The 24,402-nt window shown below is 46.3% G+C and overlaps 2 protein-coding genes across 2 annotated transcripts in view; one reads left to right on the top strand and one right to left on the bottom strand.

Moving 5' to 3' along the window:
• Positions 1-717, bottom strand: part of Rint1 (RAD50 interactor 1) — a 31,271-nt gene extending 30,554 nt beyond the window's left edge. Inside the window, exons 1-2 of the mRNA XM_051151488.1 lie at positions 664-717; positions 198-243 (exon numbers count right to left, since the gene is read on the bottom strand). Of these exons, the coding sequence (XP_051007445.1) occupies positions 198-243; positions 664-717 (100 nt within the window). The remainder of the gene's footprint in view (positions 1-197; positions 244-663) is intronic.
• Positions 718-10,209: 9,492 nt separating this feature from the next.
• Positions 10,210-24,402, top strand: part of Pus7 (pseudouridine synthase 7) — a 40,979-nt gene continuing 26,786 nt past the window's right edge. The window contains exons 1-5 of the mRNA XM_051152137.1: positions 10,210-10,386; positions 10,510-10,730; positions 13,598-13,682; positions 13,794-13,895; positions 20,456-20,600. Of these exons, the coding sequence (XP_051008094.1) occupies positions 10,225-10,386; positions 10,510-10,730; positions 13,598-13,682; positions 13,794-13,895; positions 20,456-20,600 (715 nt within the window). The 5' untranslated portion in view covers positions 10,210-10,224. The remainder of the gene's footprint in view (positions 10,387-10,509; positions 10,731-13,597; positions 13,683-13,793; positions 13,896-20,455; positions 20,601-24,402) is intronic.

Below are 24,402 nucleotides of genomic sequence, written 5' to 3'. Positions count from 1 at the left end.
TTTTACAACCTTAGAAAGACAAAAGTCCACGAGCAAGATAACTAATATTTATTACTGTTTATGCATTGTACAGGGGGGGGGGGGGAAATACTTCATGTAAAGGTAGCCGGCTAAGAAACCTCTTTGGCAGACCCTGAAAGAGTGAGCTTCGAAGGACAGCTAGACCAAAAGAACTAAGGGTTTTGGAGCCTGCTTACTTTTCTCCTCCGTGTTCTTCATTTCATCACCGCTCTCGGGGCAGCTCTGGCGGAAAAACAGGTGTGGCAAACAAGTTAGACTGAAGTTAAGTGGAATTCATACAGAGCTCCAAAGGCCCCCTACTGTGGGGTGGAGAGGTCCTGGGCGCCTCTCCCAGGGGGGCATTCCTGACACTACTGCCACCTTCCCAGAAGTCTGAAGCACCTCCCCAGGCTCCGAATTACCCTGCCTGGACACTGGGGCCACCTTCCCGCCAACTCTCAAAACTGTCATCTTCCTGGGACATCAGGCACTCCGCTGTGACCACGACCCCGGGGAAGCCTTGGCTTCCCTTGGCTGCCTCGGACCATGGGAACCACCTCCAGGCTTCCAGGTTAACCTAACGGGGACACTCTCCCTAGGGAGGTCTGTGCCACCTCAGAGGGTCACCAGCGGCCCTTCCCCGGGTTTCCAAGGACGCCTCACCGGGGCTGCAGCCACGTCGCCGATCTCGCCAGCTGGAAGCATCCTCAAGTCCATACGCCGCCAGCCTGGCCTGCAGAGTCCGGATAGCGCGGCCACAGACAAGACTACCCAGCAGATCAGCCTCCAGGGACGCCAGCTTGAGCGCCACCTCGACTTCCTATCGCCCTCTCTCTGGTTCCGCTCTCTGGGCCTAGAGAGGCTTATCTGCTCGCCACCGTCCCGCTCCGTTAGCGCCCCCTCCTGACTGGCTCTCAGGCCAGCCGGTCAGGCAACCCGGCAGCCCTACTTCTCAGGCGGCTTGGGCTGCGCCCTCTAAGAGCTTCCTCCACTTCTTTGGGATTGTTAAAAACAAAATTCGGCACTGACATGGTGACTCACACTTGTAATCTCACAATTTGAAAGGTGAAGGCAAGAGGATCAGGAGTTCAAAGGACTGAGTTCAAGGCCACCCTTGACTACAAGTAACTTGGTCTCAAAACAAACAAACACTTTCTGTGTGTCCCCATTCCCCCATCCCCCCCCCCCCCCCCCCCCCCCCCCCCCCCCCGCCAATGATAGCAAGCCTTCTTCTTCTTTGTTTGTTTGTTTGGTTAGTTTGGTTTTTGGTTTTTTGAGGCAGGGTTTCTCTGTGTAGCCTTAGCTGTCCTGGACTTGCTTTTTAGACCAGGCTGGCCTCGAACTCACGGTGTTCGGCCTGCCTCTGCCTCCCAAGTGCTGGGATTAAAGGCGTGTGCCACCATTCCCGCCAATGGCAAGCCTCTTAATTCGTAAGCAGGGGCAGGAAGATTGCCACTAGTTCCCGTACAGCTTGATTTATAAAGTGAGTTCGGTGTCAGCTAGGGCAACATACAGAGCGCCTGCGCCAAGATGCTCAGTCCATAAGGTCACTTGCCACCAAGAAACCTGAGTTCCATACCTGGCCCACACGGTGGAAGGAGAAAACCAAGCCCTGCAAGTTGTCCTCCACGTGACACCCTGTCACCCTATCAATAAATAAACGTGTTTTTAAAAACAAAACTAAACTAATAATAATGATCAAACCTGAAAATAGTTCACCTTCCATGCCATAAGTTTCACGTGAGTCTTACGTTTTTATCAGTATTTAGACGCTACCTTGATGAGAGTGAGAGCCAGCACCGCGACCAGAAGCGTCAGGGTGTGTTATTTGGTTTGGCATGACTGGGAGTTGTTTGCCAATGAACGCATAATCTAGATCGCGATTTAATAGGGCTCACATTGCGTAGAGATGACCTTCATGTTTTCAAACTGGAGGATCCAGATCTGGTTGTAAGAGGGTTGAAACATTCTAGGATAGAATCTAGGGCAGATAGAAGAGGAACACGCAAAATCTAACGTGCACTTTGCCCAGCCAAGCCCCCTAAACCTCAGCTGTTTACCAGGGAAGAGGAATTGGAGTTACTTAGACTCAAGGGATAGATTGCAAATATGGAACTTTGATGATGTCACAGGCAAACCCTGGAATGCAGTGCCTTTTAGACCAAAACAAATGGAGACTAAGCAGGGGAAAAAAAAAATCTTTAGAGAAGACAGAAACTACTCAGCAAGAAGGAAACTGGCTGGGGTGCAGACAAAACGCCCATATACATAAAATGAAAATAAAAATTAGGAACTGGCCACGGTGGTGCACACCTTTTACCTCAGAGCTTAGGAGGCAGAGGCAGGCGAGCCTCTGTGAGTTGAAAGCAAGCCTGATCTACATAGTGAGTTGCAGGGCAGCCAGAGCTGTGTAGTGAGACCCTGTCTCAATAAATAAACACATAGATAGATAGATAGATAGATACAGCGAGCAAGCCTAGAGAGATGGTTTCAGCAATTAAGAGTACTAGCTGCTCTTCCAGAGAATCCAAGTTCACTTTCCAGCACATACGTGGCAGCTGACAACCATCTGTCTGTAACTGCAGTTCTAGGGGATCCAACACCCTCTTCTGGACTCTGCAGGCACCAGTCACACAATTGGCACACAGCCATACAGGCAAAACATCTGCACATTTAAAAAATAAAATAAAATGAATAAATATCTTAAAAATTAAAAGAGTCTAGGCTAAATTACACCACATAGCTGTATTTGAATCTTCCGACCTTAGGGCATTAACTAATTAATTTACCATAGCCCAAGAGTATGGGATTGTACAAGAATTGGTGGAATGAGCCAAGCATGGTGTCACATGCCTAGAATTGCACTAATTGAGGGACTGAGGAAAAAGCATCTTAAATTTGGAACCAGCCTGGGCCATATATTGAGCACCTATCTCAAAAAGAAAAAAGAAAAATAATGATTTAAATTAATAAGGACAAAGAAAAGAATTTAGGTAACTAAGGTGAATAATCGTAGAGGAAGGCACTATAGAACCCACAAGTCTAAGCTGATTATGTATGACCATGCTGATTCGAATGAGAACGGCCCCCCTAAGCTCGTATGTTCCAATACTTGGTCCCTCAGCTGGTCAAACTGTTTGGGAAGGATTAGGAGGTGCGGCCTTGTTGGAGGAGGTGTGGCCTTGTTGGAGGAGGTCACTGGCAGCTGGCTTTGAAGTGCCAAAGGCCCACACCAATCCCAACTTTTTCTACCTCGTACTTGGGGACAAAGATGCAAGCTCTCGGCTATTGCTCCAGTGTCTTGCCTACTTGCCTGCTGCCATGTTTGCCATAATGATCGTCATGGACTCTGTGGAACGATGAACCCTCAGTAAACTCGTTTTTTCTATACGTTGCCTTGGAGGTGGTGTCTCCTTCCAGCTGTAGAAAAGTAACTAAGACTGTAGTGGATATAAACATGTTTTTGTTTTGATCCCAAGTATGGCATGGGGAGCAGAGTTGTGAGAGAGCAGGTGATGCTTATCTACTTAGAAATCGAACCACTCCATTGGGAGGGCTCGGTTTTTGCCAGCTGAAAAACATCCTAGTACAGACTTTGAGAGGAAAGATCTATATGAGGCCACAACAAGAAGTGGGGGCTGTTTTGGATCTTGGTATTGTTTGGCTGTTCATCACTGTACTTCAAGATGCTCCAAGAGAGAACCGCTCCAGTGAGGGCTTCAAGGCTCCGGGCTCCGGCTGCTGTTCCAGGTTCCTGCAATAGCTTTGGTGGAATTGCTGGTCTGCTGAAATCCTGCCGACTACACCAGGGGAATCGCTCCCAGGAACAAGGTCTACTTCTCCTGTTCCCCTAAATCTCCTTACTCTCCTATCTAGGGTGGGAGGGTTGGAAGGGAGGTGTAAGCATTTAAAGAACCCCAAATAAAGTAGGTTTGGGAAAGTTGGAGCCTACATAAGACAATGGTTCCTTTAGCTGAATCTTCCCATTAAATCCACATTTTAAACCAAGTCTGGGCCTGGGAGATGGGCAAGTCAGTACAGTGTTGGCTGTAAAAGCTTGAGGCCGTGTTCGCATCCTGGTACTCATGTAAACCGTTGGGCACAGCAGATGCTGTAGTCTGAGCGTGGAACAGTTGATAGGAAACCCATTCAATAAATATGAGTTATTAGCTGTACTAAAAGGCCATAACTGTGAAAGAAGCTCCCACTCAAGCAGAGAGGCAGAGACAGGGGATCCTTAGGCTTGCTGGCTAACCAGTCTAGTTGAGTAGATAAGCTCCAGACTCAGTGAAAAACTTTAATGAAATGTTTGTTTGTTTTTTCAAGACAGAGTTTTTCTGTGTAGCCCTGGCTGTCCTGAACACGCTTTATGGACCAGGCTGGCCTCGAACTCACATCAATACGCCTGCCTCTGCCTCCCAGGTTCTGAGATTTCAGACGTGTATCACCACGCGCTGCTGAACTGTATCAAAAAGTATGGTAGAGGGCCCATCAAGATGGATCAGAGGGTGAGAATGCTTGCCAAGCAAGCCTGACAACTTGGCTTCTAGCCCCCAAACCATGTAAAAGTAGGAGAGAACCAACTTCCATAGAACTGTCCTCTGGCCTCCACATGCATGCATGCACACACATACATGCATAGACATAAACACATATCATAAACACACAATGATAGCAATAGACAAATAAACAAGGCTGAGAGCAATAGAGGAAAACACCCAATATGGGCCTCTAGTCTTGGTGAACTCAGAACTGAACATAGAGGTTTAGTTTCTTTCCTGTGATAAAACCTACTTGAGGGAGAAGACTTTATTCTGGGTTCAAGGATGCGGTCCGCTGTGGAAGGGAAGCTAGGGAGCAGAGTCTTGACACAGCTGGTCACATCATACCAGTGATCAGACACAGACAGCAATGGATGCTGATGCCCTCTTTCCCTTCTTTGCGCACGAGTGGCTCTCAGCCTTCCCAGTGCCAGGACCCCACAATACCATTCTCCATCTTGTGATTCCCCAACTATAAAGTTATTTTCGTTGCTACTTCTGCGACTGTTATTTTGTTACTGTTAAAAATCAGACTGTAAATCTCTGACAGTTCCAATGGTCTTAGACTACACCTTGAAAAGGTCACTCAACCCCCAAAGGAGTCTCAACCTTCACTGTTATACCATCCCGAGTCCCAGCCCAGGAATGATGTGGGTCCTGCCATTTCAATTAACGCAATCAAGGTAATTCTGCACAGGTATAACCACAGACCTGTGTCCCAGGTAATTCTAGGTTCCGTCAATTTGACAGGTAACACTAATCATCACGATGTGCACACACACACAGATACAACAGACACAACACACACAAGTCTAAGAGACATACAAAGGTTTGAACTAACACAGGTTTGGTTGTTTTTTGTTTTAAATAGTCTTACCTAACTTGGGATTCCTTACATAGCCCCAAATGACCTTACGTTTCTGGTCCCTCAGCCCCTATCACCTGAGTGCTAGGATTTCAGGCTTGTGACTCTTCACACATCTTGATTTATTTTCTTTTTTCTTTAACCTGAGTTGAAATGTGGCAAAATATTAGGTCTGAAATGCTATGGGGTGTTTTGATTTAGTCAGTTTGTTACTGGAAGAGCATGAGAAGAAAAAAAATACATTTTATTTTTCTTTACTCCAAAGCATCAACCAGCTATGATGGGATTGTCTTAAAGACAGTTCTACCGGGAGCTGTCAATGGTTAAGAAGCAGACGGAAGTAGGCAGGTTACAGAGTAAAAAACCCTGCCTCAAAGAGGGATTGAGGAGAACGGCATTCTTGTCTTCTGGTCCATTTGCGAGTACCAAGCTGTAGTAGAAAATAAAGCGATTCTTAATTCATTATAGTTCACTGAGTGATGAGAGGCAACGTGTGTGGACATGATCAAAACACAAAGCCAGCGTGGAACAGTTGATAGGAAACCCATTCAATAAATATGAGTTATTAGCTGTAATAAAAGGTCATAACTGTGAAAGAAGCTCCCACTCAAGCACAATGAACAACTAATAAGGCAGGCTCGGTTTCTTAAGTTCTCAAGGTGTTCCGAATTCTTTGCATAAGGCCAGATGCTCCCTAGGCGGCGGTGGGCGGAGCGGCCTTCCGGGACCCGTGGCGGGCTCCGCCCCGGGGCGTGGTCGGCGCAGCGCGGCGCCGCACGTGTGCGAGCCCGGCGGAGGGTGGGGAGCCTAGTTCTGGAGGGTCTCGGCGCGGTGCATCCTCCATCCGCGGATCGCCGCCCTCTTGCGTCCCGAGCCCAGCGCCCCCGTCGCCGCTCGGCCCTCAGGCTCCGGGTAAGTGCACGACGTGGTGGCGCGGCTCCAGGCCTGCGGAGAAGCGCGCGGCCGGCCGTGCTCGCAGCCCGCGCCGCTCCCGGCTTCTCCGCCGCCGGCTCCGCATTCCCGGCTCTCGATCTCTGCTCCACGATCCCCGATCCAGGATTCCAGAGCCCTAATTTGCGATCTATGCGCCCCGATTCCGATTCTTCGCCTTGATCCCTGCCGGTCGTTAGGCGGCGCCGCGTCCTCATGCCCTCTGGCCGTGGCGCTGTGGGCCAGAACCTTCTTTTCCCTCTCCTCCCTTGCCTTGCGGTGCCTCAGGCGCTCCCCAAACTCATCTCCCTCCTTGAAGAGCAAACCAACCTTTTCCCCAGTCCCGCGAATAGCCGGACCAGCCTGCACCGGTCCGGGCCTGGTGCTGGCTACTGGCCGCAGATGTTTTACGTGCTGGGCAGGCCTCGGGGGGCCGCTGCTCTCTCCTCAACCCCGGAGAAGCCATCGGGCTGACATCTGGGGTCTTATCCAGCCTCTGCTTTGTGACTGTACAACCTCCTTATTCTTGGGTCCTTCTCACCAGCCCTTCACTGAGGGGGTCGTAAAAAGTACATGGTCATTGCTGTTAATTAGTGCCTGTCAAGAAAGTAGGGATGTGAAGGTTTAGTTCAAGGCCACTTCTTAAAAAACAAAAAACAAAACAAAACAAAAAAAACCCCTTATAAAATATAGGTGTTGTTTTGGTTTGTTCCCACTCTTAAACAACAACAAAAATCTGTGGCCATCTGTAAAATAGTATGCCCCAGTGTCAGGGCAGTGGTTTTTGTTTTTGTGGGTTGTTTGTTTGTCTTTTGGTTGTTGTTGGTTTTTTTTTTTTTTTTTTCGAAACGGGGTTTCTCTGTGTAGCCTTGGCTGTCCTGGACTTGCTCTGTAGGCCGTTTGAACACATACCTTTTCTGAGAGAGGACTTCAGGCTGGTCTGAACTGGAGACTCCTCTTGCCTTCAGCCCTTTACTGCAAGAGGGGACAGCCAGTGGGTTCCCCCACACGTGTCATCTGCTTCATTGCAGGAAGTCTTCCATTTTTCTCCAGTGCCAGGATATGCTCAATAAATTTAGAGTGAGTGATTCTGATAAACTTATTAATTTTTTTTAGATTAGGATGTGGAGTGTGCTCGTCCGTCCTAGGCAGCTGCTGCCAGCCTAGGCAGGAGGATCACAAGTGCAAAACCTGCCCTGGCTACATGGTAAGATCAAGGGCATTCTAAGCAACTCAGCTCCACCCTGAGTCAAAGTGAAACACAGGGCAGTGTGGCCCACTGTTAGTACACTTGCCTGTTGTGCACATCACTGTCTCAAAAAGCAAAAGTATTTAAAATGTCTTAGGGTCCTAGTGTGGTGACACAGGCCTTAGATCCCAGCACTTAGGAAGCAGAGGCAGGTGGACACCCAGGGCTATGTGAGGAGATCTTGTCTCAAAAAGAAAACACCCTCAAAAAAGAAGCCCTGAATGCTAGGGATTAGATTCAGATGCTCACGTGTGCTAGGTAAGCATTTTACTGACTAAGCTATCTTCCCTTGCTGTTTCGAGTCAGAGTCTCTTGTATCCCAGGCTGGCCTTGAACTCCTGGTCCTTTGTAAATGTTTTTATTTCCTTAGATGAGGGGATGAGATGAGAGCCGTACCGAAGCCTTTCTAGCTCATTCTGAACTCTCATTGGCTGGTTCAACTCAGATGTTCTGGCCCAAACTCCTCTCCAAGCTGACTGATTCAAACTGGCTTCTCTTAGCTTCTGACTGAATTGCTCTGCCTGGCCTCAAACTAACTCTAGCAATATGTCCTAATCTTCTGGCTCGTTCTGTCTTCACCTGTGTGTAGCTTGTTGTCTCTGCAACCTGCCTCTGCAAAACTGTCCTGGTAAAAAACACTCTCTCTCCCACCCTATGCTGCTTTTAAGTAGCCCCTCTTTCCTGTCCTGTTCTCATGAGAGCTGGGCACATCCCATCTCTGACTCATTCTGTCAAACCTTTCTCTGATTCGTCACTTTGTCTGCCCCTCAATTAGCCTTCACTTTGAAACATGGCTGCTTCTATAAACTAACCTTACCTTCATTATTTGGATTAAAGGTGTATTCTAAGTCCAGCCAAATCGTACTGTAATCCAGAGTGTGTCTGCATTCCAGCCAGATCACACAGACCCAGAAGGTCTTTGGGTGTGATCTCTTGCCAGAGCAGCCAAGTTGCTGGATTTAAATTCCTCTACACTTCCAGGTGCTGAGGTTAAGGTGTATACCATCATACCTGGCTAACTTCATAGGTACTGTAACTCTTGGTATGGTGTAAGTCTGCTTTCGTCTATATGCCACTGTATTATTATCAGTTTTGAAAAGATAGTGCATGTGCCTGGAATAGGATAATAATAAAGAAATGGTGGAAACACAGCAGCTATCACCTAACCACCCAGGTCCTCCCTGGGAAGGAACCACCTGTTGCAGTTCCTAATCAGTTGTACCTGCATATTATTCAGCTTATGTATTTGTACTTTGTCTTATGTGTATGCGTGTGTGCCTGCTTGTCTGTGTACTGTGTGCACAGGTACCTGCAGACACCAGGGCTGAGCGTTTGGTCCCCTGGAACTGGAGTTCCAGGCAGTGTGAGCCCACTGCATGAGGGTGCTGCCAACTGAAAGTGGGTGCCCTGAAGGGCAACAGGCGTTCTTGACTTCTGAGCCATCCATCCTGTCGCCTGCACCCCTGGATTCTGTTGTTTGTTTGTTCGTTTGGATTTTTTTATTGTTGTCATTTTTTTTAAGTTTTAAAATTTTATGTGTATTATGTATGAGAGTTTGACGTGTGTGTGTGTGTGTGTGTGTGTGTGTGTGTGTGTGTGTGTACCACATGCATGTCTGGTGTCTGCTGCAGAGGCTGGAAGAAGGCATTAGATTCCTTGAAACAAGTTAGGAGTGGATGTGAGCCACTGTGTGGGTGGGTATTCGGAACCAAACCCAGGTCTTCTGCAACAGCAGCCAATACTCTTAACTGCTGACCCATCTTGCATCTCTATATTACCTTTTAAAGATGAATCCCTAAGGGCCGGGCGTGGTGTCGCACGCCTTTAATCCCAGCACTCGGGAGGCAGAGGCAGGCGGATCGCTGTGAGTTCGAGGCCAGCCTGGTCTACAAAGTGAGTCCAGGACGGCCAAGGCTACACAGAGAAACCCTGTCTCGAAAAACCAAAAAAAAAAGATAAATCCCTAAAAAGGAATTTCTGGCTTAAAACTACACACACACACACACACACACACACACACACACACACACACACAAACACACAAACACACACACCCTGACTGGCCTGAAACTCACAAAAATCCGTCTGCATCCATCTCCCAAATGCTAGGATTATAGGCATGTGCCACTATACCTGGCTATTCTTAAGACTTCTGATATGAACTGTTGCGCTAGTTTTCTGTTTTTATATATTGGAGGGTAGGCCAATGTGTGAATTACTTATTTTCTCATTAAAAGTTGTTGTTGTTGTTATTATTATTATTTGGTTTTTTGAGGCAGGGTTTTATTTTTTTATTTATATGTATCGGGGTATGCCACACGTATGTGATTGTGTTAGAAGGCCGGAAGTGAGCCTCTCATCTCCTTCAGCTGGACTCGCAGGTGGTTGGGAGCCACCTGATGTGGGTGAAAGGACCAAACTTGGGTTCTCTGGAAGCTCAGCAAGTGTTCTTAACCACTGAGCCATCTCTCCACATCCCTGATGAGAGTGACTGTAATAAATGCTTTTTTAAGGGCTCTGAACAAAGTTCACTGTGCTTCTGTTTGCCTAAACCCGCTTCCGTTTGGGAGACTGATAACTTTCTACTCTTTTCTCCTCTGTGAAAGGTTGTCTTAGATGTTTTCTTGGAGCCTTTAACGATGGAAACGGCAAGCGTGTCCCTGAAACGCGGGTGCCTTGTTGTGGAAGATAATGACGGCGTGGCCCCACAGGAGCAAGCGAAGAAGCAGAAGGTCTCCGAGCTTGGTCTGAGCAACAGTCAGGGTGGGGTAGAGAATGACGCACTACCCCCCAGTGAGAACGTGCTACCCGGCCGTGAGGATGCACTATCCCGCAGTGAGGACTCGCTACCCCGCCGTGATGACGTGCTACCTCCCAGGGAGGACGGGCTACCCCACTGTGAGAGGGCTCTACCCCGCACTGAGGACGAGCCTGCGTCTCTGGAAGCTGAGAGTGCCATGGACGATGGAAAGAATGAGGAGGACCAGGAGGAGGAGGAAGAGGAGGACGGCCTCTCGGAGGCGGGGGATGAGGAGGAGCCGGAGAGTTTCGCAGACATGATGAAGCATGGGCTCACAGAACTTGATGTGGGCATCACCAAGTTTGTGAGTTCTCATCAGGGCTTCTCGGGGATCTTAAAAGAAAGGTGTGTTTCATGACCATGTTTTAGTTGTGTTAATGCTTTTCTTCAGAAAGAAATCAGCGGTCCAGCCTTGCATTTAGCTTTCTATCCCCTTTTCTGTTCAACCCCCAGGATCTCACCATGCTAGCCAAGCTGAGCTCCTGAGCTGCGCAGTCCTCCCTTTGCTCCCTTCTGTCTTTCATCTTCCTGCCTTTCAAACAAACAAAGACCTTTTTTTGTTTGTTCGTTTGTTTTGGTTTTTCGAGACAGGGTTTCTCTGTGTAGCCTTGGCTGTTCCGGACTCGCTTTGTAGACCAGGCTGGTCTTGAACCAACAGTGATCACTTGCCTCTGCCTCCTGGATGCTGGGATTAAAAGCGTGCGCCACCATGCCTGGCTTGTTTGTTTTTTGAGGCAGTTTCTCACTAAATAACTGAGGTTGACCCAGAAGTTGCCTTGAACACTCAATCCTTAATCTCTTGAGGGTTAGAAGTTTGGGGGTGTACCTTCACACCCAGCTTTCAGTTTAGTTTTCTTCCTTTTTATGTATTTGTTTGTTTATTTTCTGAAACAGGGCTTCTCTGTGTAGCCCTGGCTGTCCTGGTCCATTTAGTTTTCTAAACCTAGGATTGTTTACATTTGTGATCAAAAAGGGACACACTGTTGGGGGTACGGCTAAGTGAGTAGGGGTTTGAAGGTGTTTACTCTGGCGGTGCTCTTTAAACCTGGGGCGGTGGTGGCACTCGCCTTTAATCCCAGACTTGAGAGGCAGAGGGAGGCGGATCTCTGTGAGTTCAAGGCCAGCCTGGTCTACAAAGCGAGTCCAGGACAGCCAAGGCTACACAGAGAGACCCTGTCTCAAAAAACCAACCAACCAAACAAACAAACAAAATAGCCTAGGGCCACATGCGGACCAGGCAAGCATTCTTGCTATGCTGTACCCGTAATACTTCTTTCTTTTTTTTTTCTATTTCTCCTCTGTTTCTTTTGAGTTCTCTCTCTCTCTCTCTCTCTCTCTCTCTCTCTCTCTCTCTTTCTCATTCTTTCTTTCTTTTTTTTTTTTTTTAAGATTTATTTATTTTATTTATTGCATATGAGTGCTTTATCTGCAGAAGAGGGTATCAGATTACATTATAGATGGTTGTGAGCCACCATGTGGTTGCTGGGAATTGAACTCAGGACCTCTGGAAGAGTAGGCAGCACTCTTAACCACTGAGCCGTCTCTCCAGCCCCATCTCATTCTGTCTTGACAGAGTCTTGCTTTTAATTCACAATCTGACTCATGATGAATTCTTGGTTTTTTTTAAGATTTATTTATTTATTCATTATGTATACAGTGCTCTGCCTACATGTATGCTTGCACACCAGAAGAGGGCACCAGATCTCATTATAGATGGTTGTGAGCCATCATGTGGTTGCTGGGAATTGAACTCGGGACCTTTGGAAGACCAGCCAGTGCTCTTAACCTCTGAGCCATCTCTCTAGCCCTGAATTCTTAGTTCTTATCAAAGAGAGTTCATTCCCAGAACTATTTGAGTAAACATAACTTCCCAGTGATACAGACAGCTAATGTGTGTGAGGGGGTGTGCTTGTTTTGTTAAATTCTTTTAGACATGTTCAAGGTTTTTTTTTTTTTTCTTTTTTTTTTTTTTTTAATTCATCTTATAATCTTAAGCTTTTTCATCTGAACAGACCATATTTTCAGTAGGCAGAAATTATTTGGAGCTAGAAGTTGGATATGATTCTGTTAAGCTATATAATACTTATTTAAGGCTCCTGAGCTCCCATAGCCACATCCAAAAGATAGATGATAGTGTCATGGTGAGAGTCGCTAAAATGTCAAGAATGCGGATAGAAATAAGCTTTCGTGGTAGCTTGTGGCAGGCTTGCTGAATTCTGATTTAACTATTTTTAATTATTCTTTAGTTTTAATGAACTAATTGGCTGTATTTATGACTCTAATATAAGCTATAGTGTGTATGTATGTACGTGAGAGCCAGAGGTCAACCTCAGGTGCCCTCCTCAATCACTCTCCGCGTGATTTTTTTTTTTTTTTTTTTAGGTTTTGTTGTTATTGTTGTTTTCTGTTTTTGAGACAGGGTTTCTCTGTGTAGCCCTGGCTCTCCTGGAACTTGCTCTGTAGACCAGGCTAGCCTTGAACTCACAGAGCTCCACTTGCCTCTGCCTCCTTAGTGTTGGGATTACAGGTGTGTGCCGCCACCACCACCCGGCTCACGTGATTATTTTTTAAAGATTGGATTTATGGGTATGGGGTGAGTGCCTGCATGTATTTATCTGTACCGCGTATGTGCAGTGCCCGAGGAGGCTGGAAGGAGGGTATCAGGTCCCCTGGAACTGGAGTTGCATGCAGTTGTGCGCTGCCATGAGGATACTAGGGACCAAACCTGTGTTCTCTGTGAGTACTCTTATCATTGAGCTCTCCTTAGTCTTTCTCTGTTGTTCTTGAGACAGTCTTTAAACCAACTCATGTAGACTGGCGGGCCTGCAGGTTTCAGGGTTCCTCTTGTATGTGTCTCCCCAACAGATTACAGGCATGCACTACCAGGATCACCTGGCTTTTTCAAATAAGTGCTGCCAATCAAAGTCAAGGCTTCATCCATGCTGGCTCCTCAAGCACTGTACCAACAGAGCCGCAAATATCGATGAACTCTCACTTTGCATTTGTCAATATATGCTATAATAATATTTTAGAAGCTTCTAGTATAAAACTGTGTTTCAGTGTTCATTAAAATAAGAGAAAATTGTTTGGTGTTACTTTACGATAAAGATTTTATTTAAATATCTTGTCTTGAATGATAGTAAACTTTGTCCCAAAACTGTGTAGAAAGTAAAATATTCACTTCTTGAAAACTCTGGTTGTCTTTTCATTAGATACTCGGACTTTGTTGTTCATGAAATTGGAAAAGACGGACGGGTCAGCCATTTGGATGATTTATCTGTTCCAGTGGATGAAGAGGTAAAAATGTCTCTAGAAAAAGCCACCTTTTATATATAGGAGCTCTTCCTAGAGAGCCTAGAAAGACAGGTTTACTGTCCGTGTGTGACTCTTGCTTTCTTGTGGTTAAAGGACCCTCCAGAAGATGCGCTCACGGTTTTGACAGCCGAGGACAGGCAGCAGTTGGAGGAGCTCCAGCTCTTCAAAAATAAAGAAACTAGTGTTGCCATCGAGGTAAGCAGTGCAGGAGGCAAGGCCCCGGGCCCTGGGTCTTCAAAAATAAAGAAACTAGTGTTGCCATTGAGGTAAGCAGTGCAGGAGGCAAGGCCCCAGGCCCTGGGTGGATGTTAACAGGAGACTGCTGAAGGTTATCTGTGCTTAACTAAAAAGGGTGACTTGTCCTATTGATCCCAAAGGGTAGTCTACCATCAGGGTTTGTTTGTTTGTTTTAAATCAGGGTAAATAATCGATTTCAATTTTTTTTTTTTTTGAAGCTGATTTGTTTTTGTTCTTACTGAAACAGGATCTCACAGTCTGGGGTGGACTTGAACTTCTATTCGTCCCCTCTCCATCTGGCAAACCCTGAGGTTGCAGTGTTTACCTGCACACCCAGTGTTTGTTGTCTGGGTCAGAGTGTCTCTCTGTAGCCCAGACTGGCCTTAAGTTCAGCCCCAACCTCCACCATACCTGGCTAGCAAGTTGTGGAGTTAAAAGGGGGAGTGACGGGGGGAAGCAAAGACAGCGGCCCTTCCCCCAAGCTGGGTCTGCTGCTGCCTGAGAAAGACAGCTTAGGTGGTCGGTGGGATAGCAAATGGCATTATTCACTCTTTTTTCCTATAGAAATTTTATTTTCCTAGGCTAATACATGGAGGGAAAGTGATGTTAACTGGACATGGTGTTAAGGATCAGCACCAGGGCTTTCGACATACTGATTATCCGCTCTGCTGCTGAGTCCCACCTCACTCTGCTCATGTGGCCCAGGCTGGCTATGGACCTGTGGCAGCCATTTCCATTCCGATCACCATACTCAGTTCACCCTAGTTTCTCCCAGCTCACCCCTACATTCGTTCCCCACCACCACTTGCCGGAAATACTAAACAACTGAACGTTTAAGGTTCTTAAATAACTGGGTCTACCCACAGACAAACTCCTCTCAATACCAGGTAGAAAAGTCGTAGGAGTAGGTTGTGGTTTGTCTCTGTGTGCAGTTTGGTTTGGCTTGGTTTGGCCTGGTGTGTTTTGAGATAGGCTTTCACTATATAGCCTCTGTTAGCCTGGGGCTCTTAATCCTCAACCTCCCCTTTGCTATGATGTGGCCATTCTTGAATCATCATGTCCTGGAGACTGAGCGTAGGGTTTGAAAATGCTAAACTGATGCCAACTCACCTTTATCCCCAACCCTAAGAATTGGTTATTCTTCTGGTTTGGTTTAGTTTGGGTTTTGGTGAATTTTTTTTTTTTTTTTTTTTTTTGTGAATTATTTTATTATTTGAGACAGGTTCTTACATAGCCTGTCCTGGCTCAAACGGTGGGTAGCTAAGTATGACTTCGAGTTCCTGATCCTCCTGCCTCTGTCCAGGCGCTGAGGTTGCAGGCTCACCCCACTGCACCTGACTACTATATCTGTTTCTTCTATTTGGGTGTGGGGGGGGGGGGTGTGAACATAGATGCACAAGTGCATAGGCGCATTTGGAGGCCAGAGGACAGCCTCGGGTGTCATTGCTCAGGAGCCACCCAACTTGAGGTCTGAGACTGTCTCCCTTGGCCTAGACCTCACCCAGTTAGCCCCAGCCAGCTCGTAGGTGAGCCCCAGGGAGCTAGCTGCCTCTCTTTGCCTCCCCAGTGCTGGCATTGGAAGTGCGGATCACTGCGTCCAGCTTTTTTGTGTGGGTTCTGGAGCTCCAGCACAGGACTGTGATTGGTTGGCAAGCCCTGCACTGACTTAAGTTATCTCCTCGCCCACTCGGGTTGTAACCTCTGCACGGTTTCACTGCCGCCAAACATAAGCAAACCCTCTTCGTTATGTGCCCTCTGTCTTCTATGGCTGATGTGGTTTTTGTCCTGCTAGTCCTGCTAGTCTTTTCAAAGGTGTTTCATAAGTTGCGTTCTATGTCTTCTTTATATCGCCATCCAAAATGATGCTTTTCACTGTAAAAAGGACACCAGCCTTTGCAGAATTCTCTCCAGAAACAGCTCTGTGTTACATTATATAATGCGTCAACCTGTGTAGTCCACACATTCCTGCACCTGTTGGTTTGTGCTCTTGTGACCACATAATCTAAAAGTGTGTCCCGTTTCTCGAAATAGTCTCTTAAAGTAGTTGGACACGCTGGCCCAGGCCTGGAGTTTCAGCACTCAGGAGGAGATGGAGGCAGGAGAATCAGCAGTTCCAAGCTGGGCTTACGTAAGACTCGCTGTTCAGCATCTGGCAGGGCCTGGGTTCCGCATCCAGAGGGCTGGTCCAGGCACTGCTTGCTTCTGGAGGACAGATGGACCTCGAGGTCAAAGGTCCCATTTCTCTCTCAGTCAAAGGTCCCATTTCTCTCTCAGGACCGACTAGAATACTTTTGGCCAAGGCATGTTTGAGAAGGGAGGTTCCTGTCTCACCTGGGGAGGTGGAAAATCAGTTTGGTTAGCTTTTTTAGGATGAAATTGCTGTCCCTGACAGCAGTGGAGACTTAGGACCGTGATACCACCCATTACGACCCTTTGTCAAGTTGCTGTACTAAGTATGGTAGAGGAAACTGGCCGTCAGGCAGGTACAGTGAGAAGCAGGTCTGGAGGGGCTTCACCAGCGGCTAGCCCTGAGCTAGTGGGGATGGGGGGTGGGGCTTTGCTGCTACCAGGGTAGCTCCACCATCACTTGCCTCCCTTGACTGTCAGTCAAGCCCCAGGCATCCAGCATTGATTCTTCCCCTGAATAAATGGAGTCTTAGACAGACAGGTCATGGTGAATAAATAGTGTGAGCACGAGAGAGCAAGCCAGCCAACCTTTATGAACTTTGGCCAGTAAGGAGGGGTTTATGGGTGAATGTGTGGTTCGCTGGGACTAGAGGTGCCAGGATACTTGATTTACATGCAGTGGTACAGTACCTCATTTACATGCAGTAGCACAGCGTCCTATTACAAGAAGGAGAACACAGTACTTAATTATCCTATGGGTGGGGGAAGAACTTCTAGGTACAATTAAAGGTCATTTGCTGAAGGCTAGGATCTTCTTAGCCTTCAGGGAGGGCACTTCCAGGATCCCCAGGTGCTTGCTGAACAGTTTCTATCAGGAAAAGTTTCAATTGATAATCTTCCCTGAGGGCTATGTGATGCTTGGGGGGTGGGGGGTGGGAGCCGCGGGTGGGGGTGGGGACTGGGATGGGGAGGGGGGTTTCCCAGATCAGAGAAAGAGAACCCCACTGAGTAAGGAAGTCCATTTCCATCATAATAGAGCTCAGTTGGCTATGCAGGTACTCCAGACTTTGACTACTTTAGCAGTGCCTCACGAAGATCCTGTTTGGCCTGGAACTCTATGTAGACCATGTTAACCTTGAACTTACAAAGAGCTATTTCTGCTTCCCAAGTGCTGGGATTAAAGACATGCACCATCATCACATTTATAAAAAGAAAAAGAAATAATTAAATTTGGATTTTTCTTTCTTTTTTTTACAGTAGTAAGTAATTTCAAAGCTCAGACCACCAGTTACCTTGTTCAGCTTCCCTGGATCCTGCTCTTGTCCCCTCCTTCCTTCCCCGCTTCTCACCGTACCATGGCCAACAGCGAGTGGAGAGGAATGGGGAAGCAGTAGGCAGGAATTTCACCTATGTTTTTAAGTATGGATTTAAGAATTGTGTAGAAGAGCAGTTGAGCCTGGAGAGATGGCCAGCAATCCATACTACTTGCTCTTGCAGAGGCGCTGAGTTCAAGTCTTACCACCCACATGGTGGCTCACAACTGTCTGAAACTCTGGTTCTAAGAGATCCAGTGCCCTCTTCTGACCTTCTAGGGCACGAGGCACACATGTGGTGTAAATACATACCTGCAGACAAAACACACATGAGAGCTGGAGAGATGGCTCAGTGGTTAAGAGCACTGGCTGCTCTTCCAGAGTACCCAGGTTCCATTCCCAGTACCCACAAGGCAGCTCACAACTGTCCATAACTGTCTGTTCCAGGGGATCTGATTCCATCGCACATGCAGGCGAAACACCAATGTACATAAAATAAAAATAAGTACGTGCACATACACACGAAGTAAGATAAGTATATCTTTAAAAAGAAGAAAGAAAGAATCGTCTGTAAAAGCAATTAAAGATACTGAGTACAGGCTGCTCCTCACCTAGGCAGTACAGGAGAGCTGGCCCTGCCCCTGTCATGCTGGTGGCATGGGTGAGGCAGAGATCACCACCACTACTACCCCAGCCTTCCTGCTGGTACTGGCATCATGAGAGCTGGAGAAGTGGTCCTGCTTCTTGCCAGCTCTGGCACTGGGTAAGGTAGCAGTACTGCAGAACTTGCCCTGGTAGTGTGGGTGCAGGAGAGCTGTCGCGCTTATCAGCTCAGCTTCCACCCAAGCCCAGATCCAGGGCTGTGAGTTGGCCCACCCCAACATCTACCCCATCTATGAACTGCCAGAACATGTGAGGGGCCAGTGCTGCAGATCCAAAGCTGACACAGGGCAACAACAGGGTATCCTAGAGGAGATTCATTGAGGACCCAGTATTGATGGTGTAGCAGAAGCCAGAAGCCTGGGACCAGACCAATGACTCGTTGCAATGAACATTTGCAAGTAAAGGTTTATGGGCAAAAGGACATACTATGGGACACACTGTGACACACTGCAGCTTCCATGACAAATTTTTTAAATTTAGTTTTTTTTGTTGTTTTGCTGTTTATTTTTTATTTTCTTTGAGGGTTACAGGTTGCAAGGGCAGAGGATGTATACAAAGGGACAAGGAGCTAAGAGGGATTAGGGTACGTGATGTGAAATTTACAAAAATATATCGATAAAAATATTTTTAAAAAGATAGAGTACAGGTTTTCCTATGTGTATAATGCATTGTTCTGTCTTACCCCCGTGTATATTTCCCACATGTGACAAAACTAACTCTTGCCGTGCAGTGGTGGCGCACACCTTTAATTCCAGCACTTGGGAGGTAGAGGCAGGTGGATCTCTTGTGAGTTCAAGGCCAGCCTGGTCTACAAAGCAAGTTCAAGATGCCAGGGCTACACAGAGAAACCCTGTCTCCAAAAACAAAATTAAACAGACAAAACTAACTCTTATGCTGAAGTTATATTGTCTTCTGACAGTCTTAACTTTCTTTTTTTAATTTTATGTTTATGGGTGTTTTGCCTGCATGATATAGGGGGTGTCTAGTCTCCTGAGACGGGAGTTATAGGCAGTTGTGAGCTGCTTGTGTGGGTGCTGGGACAAGGCAGGCAGTGCTCTTACTTGTTGGGCTCCTTCTACAGACCCCAATTTTCACTTTCAAGCAGCATAAATTAAGGGCAAGTTATCTCATCTGTTAAATGAAGAGGAAATACATTTTTTTGTTGTTATTTTCATTTAGTGGTGTTGGTTTGGTTTTAAATATTTGTTTATTTTATGTGTATGAGTGGTTTGCCTGTATGTATGTACCACATGCATGCCTGGTATCCAAGGAGATCAAAAAAGTGTCAGATTTTCCCGGAACTGGAGTTATACATAGTTGTAAGTTGCCACTGGATGCTGGGAACCAGCCCAGGTCCTCTGCAAGAGCAGCAAGTGCTCTTAACTGCTGAACCATCTCTGCAGCCCTAGTTTTGTTGCCCTGGTAACCGTCTCACCCTATCCTGGAATGTTCTATGTATGTAGCCCAGCTAGCCTTGAACTTCTGATTGCTTAGGTGCTGGGAGATGTGAGCCACCATGCCTTGCTACAACTTGGTAAATTGTCAGTCTAAATAGATGTTTATATGTACAGACTGTTATTCCAACTTAGTGCTTTCAGCAATTGCAGATCTTGGCTCTGTGCTATGAGGAAATCATTTACCCACGACCGTAATTCATTTTCTTTTCTGTATCAAGCCTCTGTGTTGGTGTTTTCAGCTTTTAGGTAGCAACAACTAAACAAGGCTGTGAAATCAAGTTAGTAGGCCTCGTAAGCAGCACCTGTCATTTTTCTGGCTGTCAGAGGCAAGGGACGTTGAAGGGCAAGTGGCCCAGTTAACTTACTCGTTTATATTTTTTAGGAACTTTCATAGCATGTACATGTACATGGAGTCAGAGGAAAATCTGCATGGCTGTTGCCTCTACCCATTGAACCATCCTGCCAGCCCCACCATCGGCATTTTTAAGAGAATAAATGTGCGTTGAATATAGATAGCATCAGTGCATTTGGGGAAGTCTTTTTTTCTTTCAAATATGGCATATCCAGCCTTTTGTGCTATTGAGCAGGGGTAAAATCTGTTTCTAAGTGAGAAACAGAAAGCTGTTTAAATGGTAAATCTACATTTTCTTTATGTTAATTCTTTTTGTCTGCATCTTGCTGCGGGACTCCCTGTGCAATCTGTATAGCCAAGGTACAGAAGTCAACTTCTGTGGGTGATCACAGGCCTGAATGCTCCGTTTACCTGCCCTTGGTTTCCGCAGCATCAGGCAGCTGGAAAATGTTCTCTGAAGTAATAGCCCTGCGCTTTGGTTGACTTTCGCGCAGTTGATGAAATGAGCCCCCCCCTCACCCCCCGCCCCGTGTCTCTGCTGGTTCACTGTTATTTTCCTATTTAGTGCTTGTTAGAGTAAGAGCTGTCTCCCGTTTTTCTCTCTAGGTCATTGAGGACACCAAAGAGAAACGAACCATCATCCACCAAGCTATTAAATCTCTCTTCCCAGGATTGGAGACAAAAACAGAGGATAGAGAAGGCAAGAAATACATCGTAGCCTACCATGCAGCCGGCAAAAAGGCTTTGGCAAGTAAGTGTGTCACTGGCCTGCTTTCTCCTACCAGGCGAGCAGGAGGGACGGACCTCCACCCTTGCCTTGCTTCTTCACATCCATGAGCTGCCTTGCTTGCCTTTGTACAGAGAGGGGCATGTAGGTCATGTCACACCTTTAGGGGTCAAAAGTCAAAAGGTCATTTCAGATGCAGAGCAGTCTTGCATTCAGCCTCATATGTGAGTGAAGATTTTAAAAGATTACAGTGGTGCCTGAGAGCCACTGTTCTCTGAAAAGGAGAGTGGGCTGAGCGCCAATTCAAGAAGAAAGTGGAAGGATTACTGCTCAGTGTGTGTGTGTGTGTGTGTTTAAAAGATTTATTTATTTGTTAAGTATTCAGTGTTCGGCCTGCATGTACACCTGTGCACCAGAAAAGGGCACCAGATCTCATTATAGATGGTTGTGAGCCACCCTGTGGTTGCTGGGAATTGAACTCAGGACCTTTGGAAGAGCAGCCAGTGCTCTTAACCTCTGAGCCATCTCTCCAGCCCCTACTTGTGTGTTCTTAAAGGAGTAAGGAACCTTCCAGATGAACACAAACACTGGCCTCCCCTCCTAAGGGCCTGTTTCCTGTTCTGCTTCCCAAGCGTGGATGCCCTCTCTCACACACATAAAACATGGTGTTCACCCTTCATCTGAGTCCATCTTCTGTTGTTCATAGTTTGTCAAGGTGAATATATTGTCAGTTACTTTGATGTTTATGCTCTCATGTGTTCACTATAGCCATGAGACATTCTATTTACCTATGACGCTAAGATATATTATTCTATATATCTATATTTAAATAGATTATTTCTTGTTTTTCCCATCAAATCAAAACATAAAATTTTCATTTAAAATTATAATGGAAGACTGTTATTTCTTCATTCTCCTCCCGCGCCGGTATCTGGTGCTGCATGCCTCAAATTCGCCCCTATTAGCTGTCAGTTATTTCAAAGTACGTGCCACAGGAACCCCACAGGATGATGTCGTAAGAGACTTGAACCCATTAGGGTCCTGTCAACATCCCGTAAATGAATTTAGAGCTAACACTCCGCTGTTAGTATGATGCTCTGGTGACATGAAAAAGGCCTTAAGTGAAAAAGCCAGGCTGACTGACTGAGAACAGCCAAACACAAGTGAGAAGCTTTGAGTTAGTTGTTGGGAAGGGAAAGGGAGAGGCTGGGCGTGGTGTCACGTGCCTGTGGTGGGAGGCTGAGGCAGGAGGATCTGCCTGTTGCTGTTTGAGTCGATAATGTCTAAGTCACAGTGTAACGTAGTAGTGTCTCTGTCAGCCAAGGTTGTGTAAGGAGTTAGTGCTGAGGGAAGTGTGTTCCTGTGTTTTCAGTTCTCCCAGGGGCAGTATGTCACTGCTCCAGGTGGAGAAGACAGAAGGTGACTTATCACGGACAGCTTTGGGCATATTGGGTCTTAGTTCTCTCACGGATGCATTTGCAGAGGCTGCAATTGATCAGCATTTGGTCAGCAACCACTCTGCAGAGAGGACAGCCAGGTCTTACTCTGCTAGTGTGGTCAGGAAGGTGCCGATTACAAAAGGCGTTTTTGACAGGTTGCCTCTTTAAAATAACCTTCATTTCTTTTCCTTTTTGGTTTTTGGCTGTCCTGCACTCACTCTGTAAACTAGGCTGGCCTCGAACTCACAGAGATCTGCTTGCCTCTGCTTCCCGAGTGCTGAGACTACAGGTGTGGGCCACCCCGCCAGACTGAGCTTCATTTCCTAGGAGATGCTCTATTGTGTCCAAGGAGGGAGTTGGTAGCCTAAGACATCTTTTGTAGTTTATCCCCTCTTTTCCTTTAAGCAATAAGCTGGCTTTTCTGCGCTTGTGTCATAGCCACCTTTTTTGTTTGTTTTTGAGCCAGAGTCTTACCATGTAATCCTGCTGGCTTTGAACTCAGTATGTAAATCTGTCTGGTCTCAAACTCAGAGATGCACTTGTCTCTGCCTCCCAAGTGCTATAATTAAAGGCCTGTGACCTCGCGTGCACGTGTGCTTGTGCGTGCGTGCGTGTGTGATTTCATAAATACATTCTGTGACATGAAGCATCCCTCCCCATTTGAGTAACAAAATAGTTGACTTTTCAAAGAAGCAGACTGAGACTGGCATTTTGCCCAGACACCTGAACCTCTTAGCCATTTAGTCAAAGTTGGGCTAACTCTTGTCTTCTGAGTTCTCTTCCACCTCATCACAAGGCTGTTCCCTGCCTGAGACAGACACTGGGGAGGCCTCGTTCAGCCTTTCCTCCTCCAGTTCTCCTGCCTCAAGATGAGGGAGGCCTAAAGTAAAAGTCACCAGGAAGTCAGAAGGAGCAAGAATATAGTGGCCTCATTCATGGCCCTAAAATGGAGCCCAGTGCTGATAACAGTGTGTCCTCCTGGGCCCTTTAACATTTGGATGTGGTGGCCTTTAAAGCTTTGCAGTTTATGTTTTGAAGCTCATCCACTGCCAAGCCCTGGTATAATTTGTGGCTTATATATTTTTATTTGTTTATTTTGGGGTGTCGTATAGTCCAGGTTGTGTAGTGACCTTGGATTCCTGGTTCTTGCACCTCTCGGGTGCTGGGGCTATAGTTGTCCACCACACACCCAACTTACGTTTATAATATGGTTTCTTAGTTTTTCAAGACAGGGTTTCTCTGTGTAGCTCTGGCTATTCTGGAACTCACTCTGTAGACCAGGCTAGCCCTAAACGCAGAGATCTGCCTGTCTCTGCCTCCCATGTTCTGGGATTAAAGGTATGTGCTGCCACCACCACCCAACCAAGATTTACAATATTCTTAAACTTTCCCCAAATAGAATTGTACGTTCTGCATATATCCTAGGTGTAACAGACAGATATGATTCTATAGATAGATAAGGTAAAATAGTTAGATAAGGTCCTCAAAAACCCCAGAGACATATAGAATTTGGCATTTAAAGATGTTTTTACTATTTTAAAGATTCATTGACAATAAGATAGGCTAACTCCTAGCAACACCCAGCCTACCTCAAAAAGGATGATGAGCATCAAAGAACCTCCTTATGGAGGTGGCTTCAAATGTGGCAAACCAGGCCAGGCTTAGTGGTACACACCTCTAATCCTAGCACTTGGGAGGCAGAGGCAGGTGGATCGCTGTGAGTTTGAGATCAGCCTGGTCTCAAAGTGAGTCCAGGACAGCAAAGTCTATATAGAGAAACCCTGTCTCAAAAAACTAAAAACAAACAAACAAACAAACCCAAATGTCACATTTGTGCAAAATATCCTCGTTCTGCCTAAAAATGGGCAAACTTGGATGCAGGCAGAGTCAACGGCCAAACTCTGTCTAGACATGGTAAGAAAGTCTTCAATAGTTCCTACCTCACAAATATGTCTGTCAGATATACTGGGACAGAAAGCTGAAGATGATGCTCTAATGTTATAGAGAGTTTTGGGTGACTGTTCAGGCAGCAAACTGTCATTTTTTTCACTTTGGAAGCTGCTAACCTGCACTTCCTGCTTACTCAGGTAATTAATTTTATTCCTTCTCAAGTCTCTGATGGAGTTGAAGGCCAGATAGTTCAGTTTTACAATTTAGATGTTTTTAGGTCTAGATAGATGTTTTAAGTTGATAGAGATGAGATATGATAGATATTGATTTACATTCAGAATTTTAGGCTCACCAAGATAGGAAAGATGTTTTCTTCAAGGTTGCCAAATACAAATAGCCAAAACACTATGAATGTAACATTTATATAATTCCTGATTTTTTTGTGGTTCTTCTTACTGTAGGTAGTTTATTTTATATGTGTGTAATAATATAAAAGT

The sequence above is a fragment of the Acomys russatus genome, chromosome 10 (genome assembly GCF_903995435.1).
Source record: "Acomys russatus chromosome 10, mAcoRus1.1, whole genome shotgun sequence".
Taxonomy (NCBI): Eukaryota; Metazoa; Chordata; class Mammalia; order Rodentia; family Muridae; genus Acomys; species Acomys russatus.
This window is presented reverse-complemented; position numbering and strand designations above follow the sequence as displayed.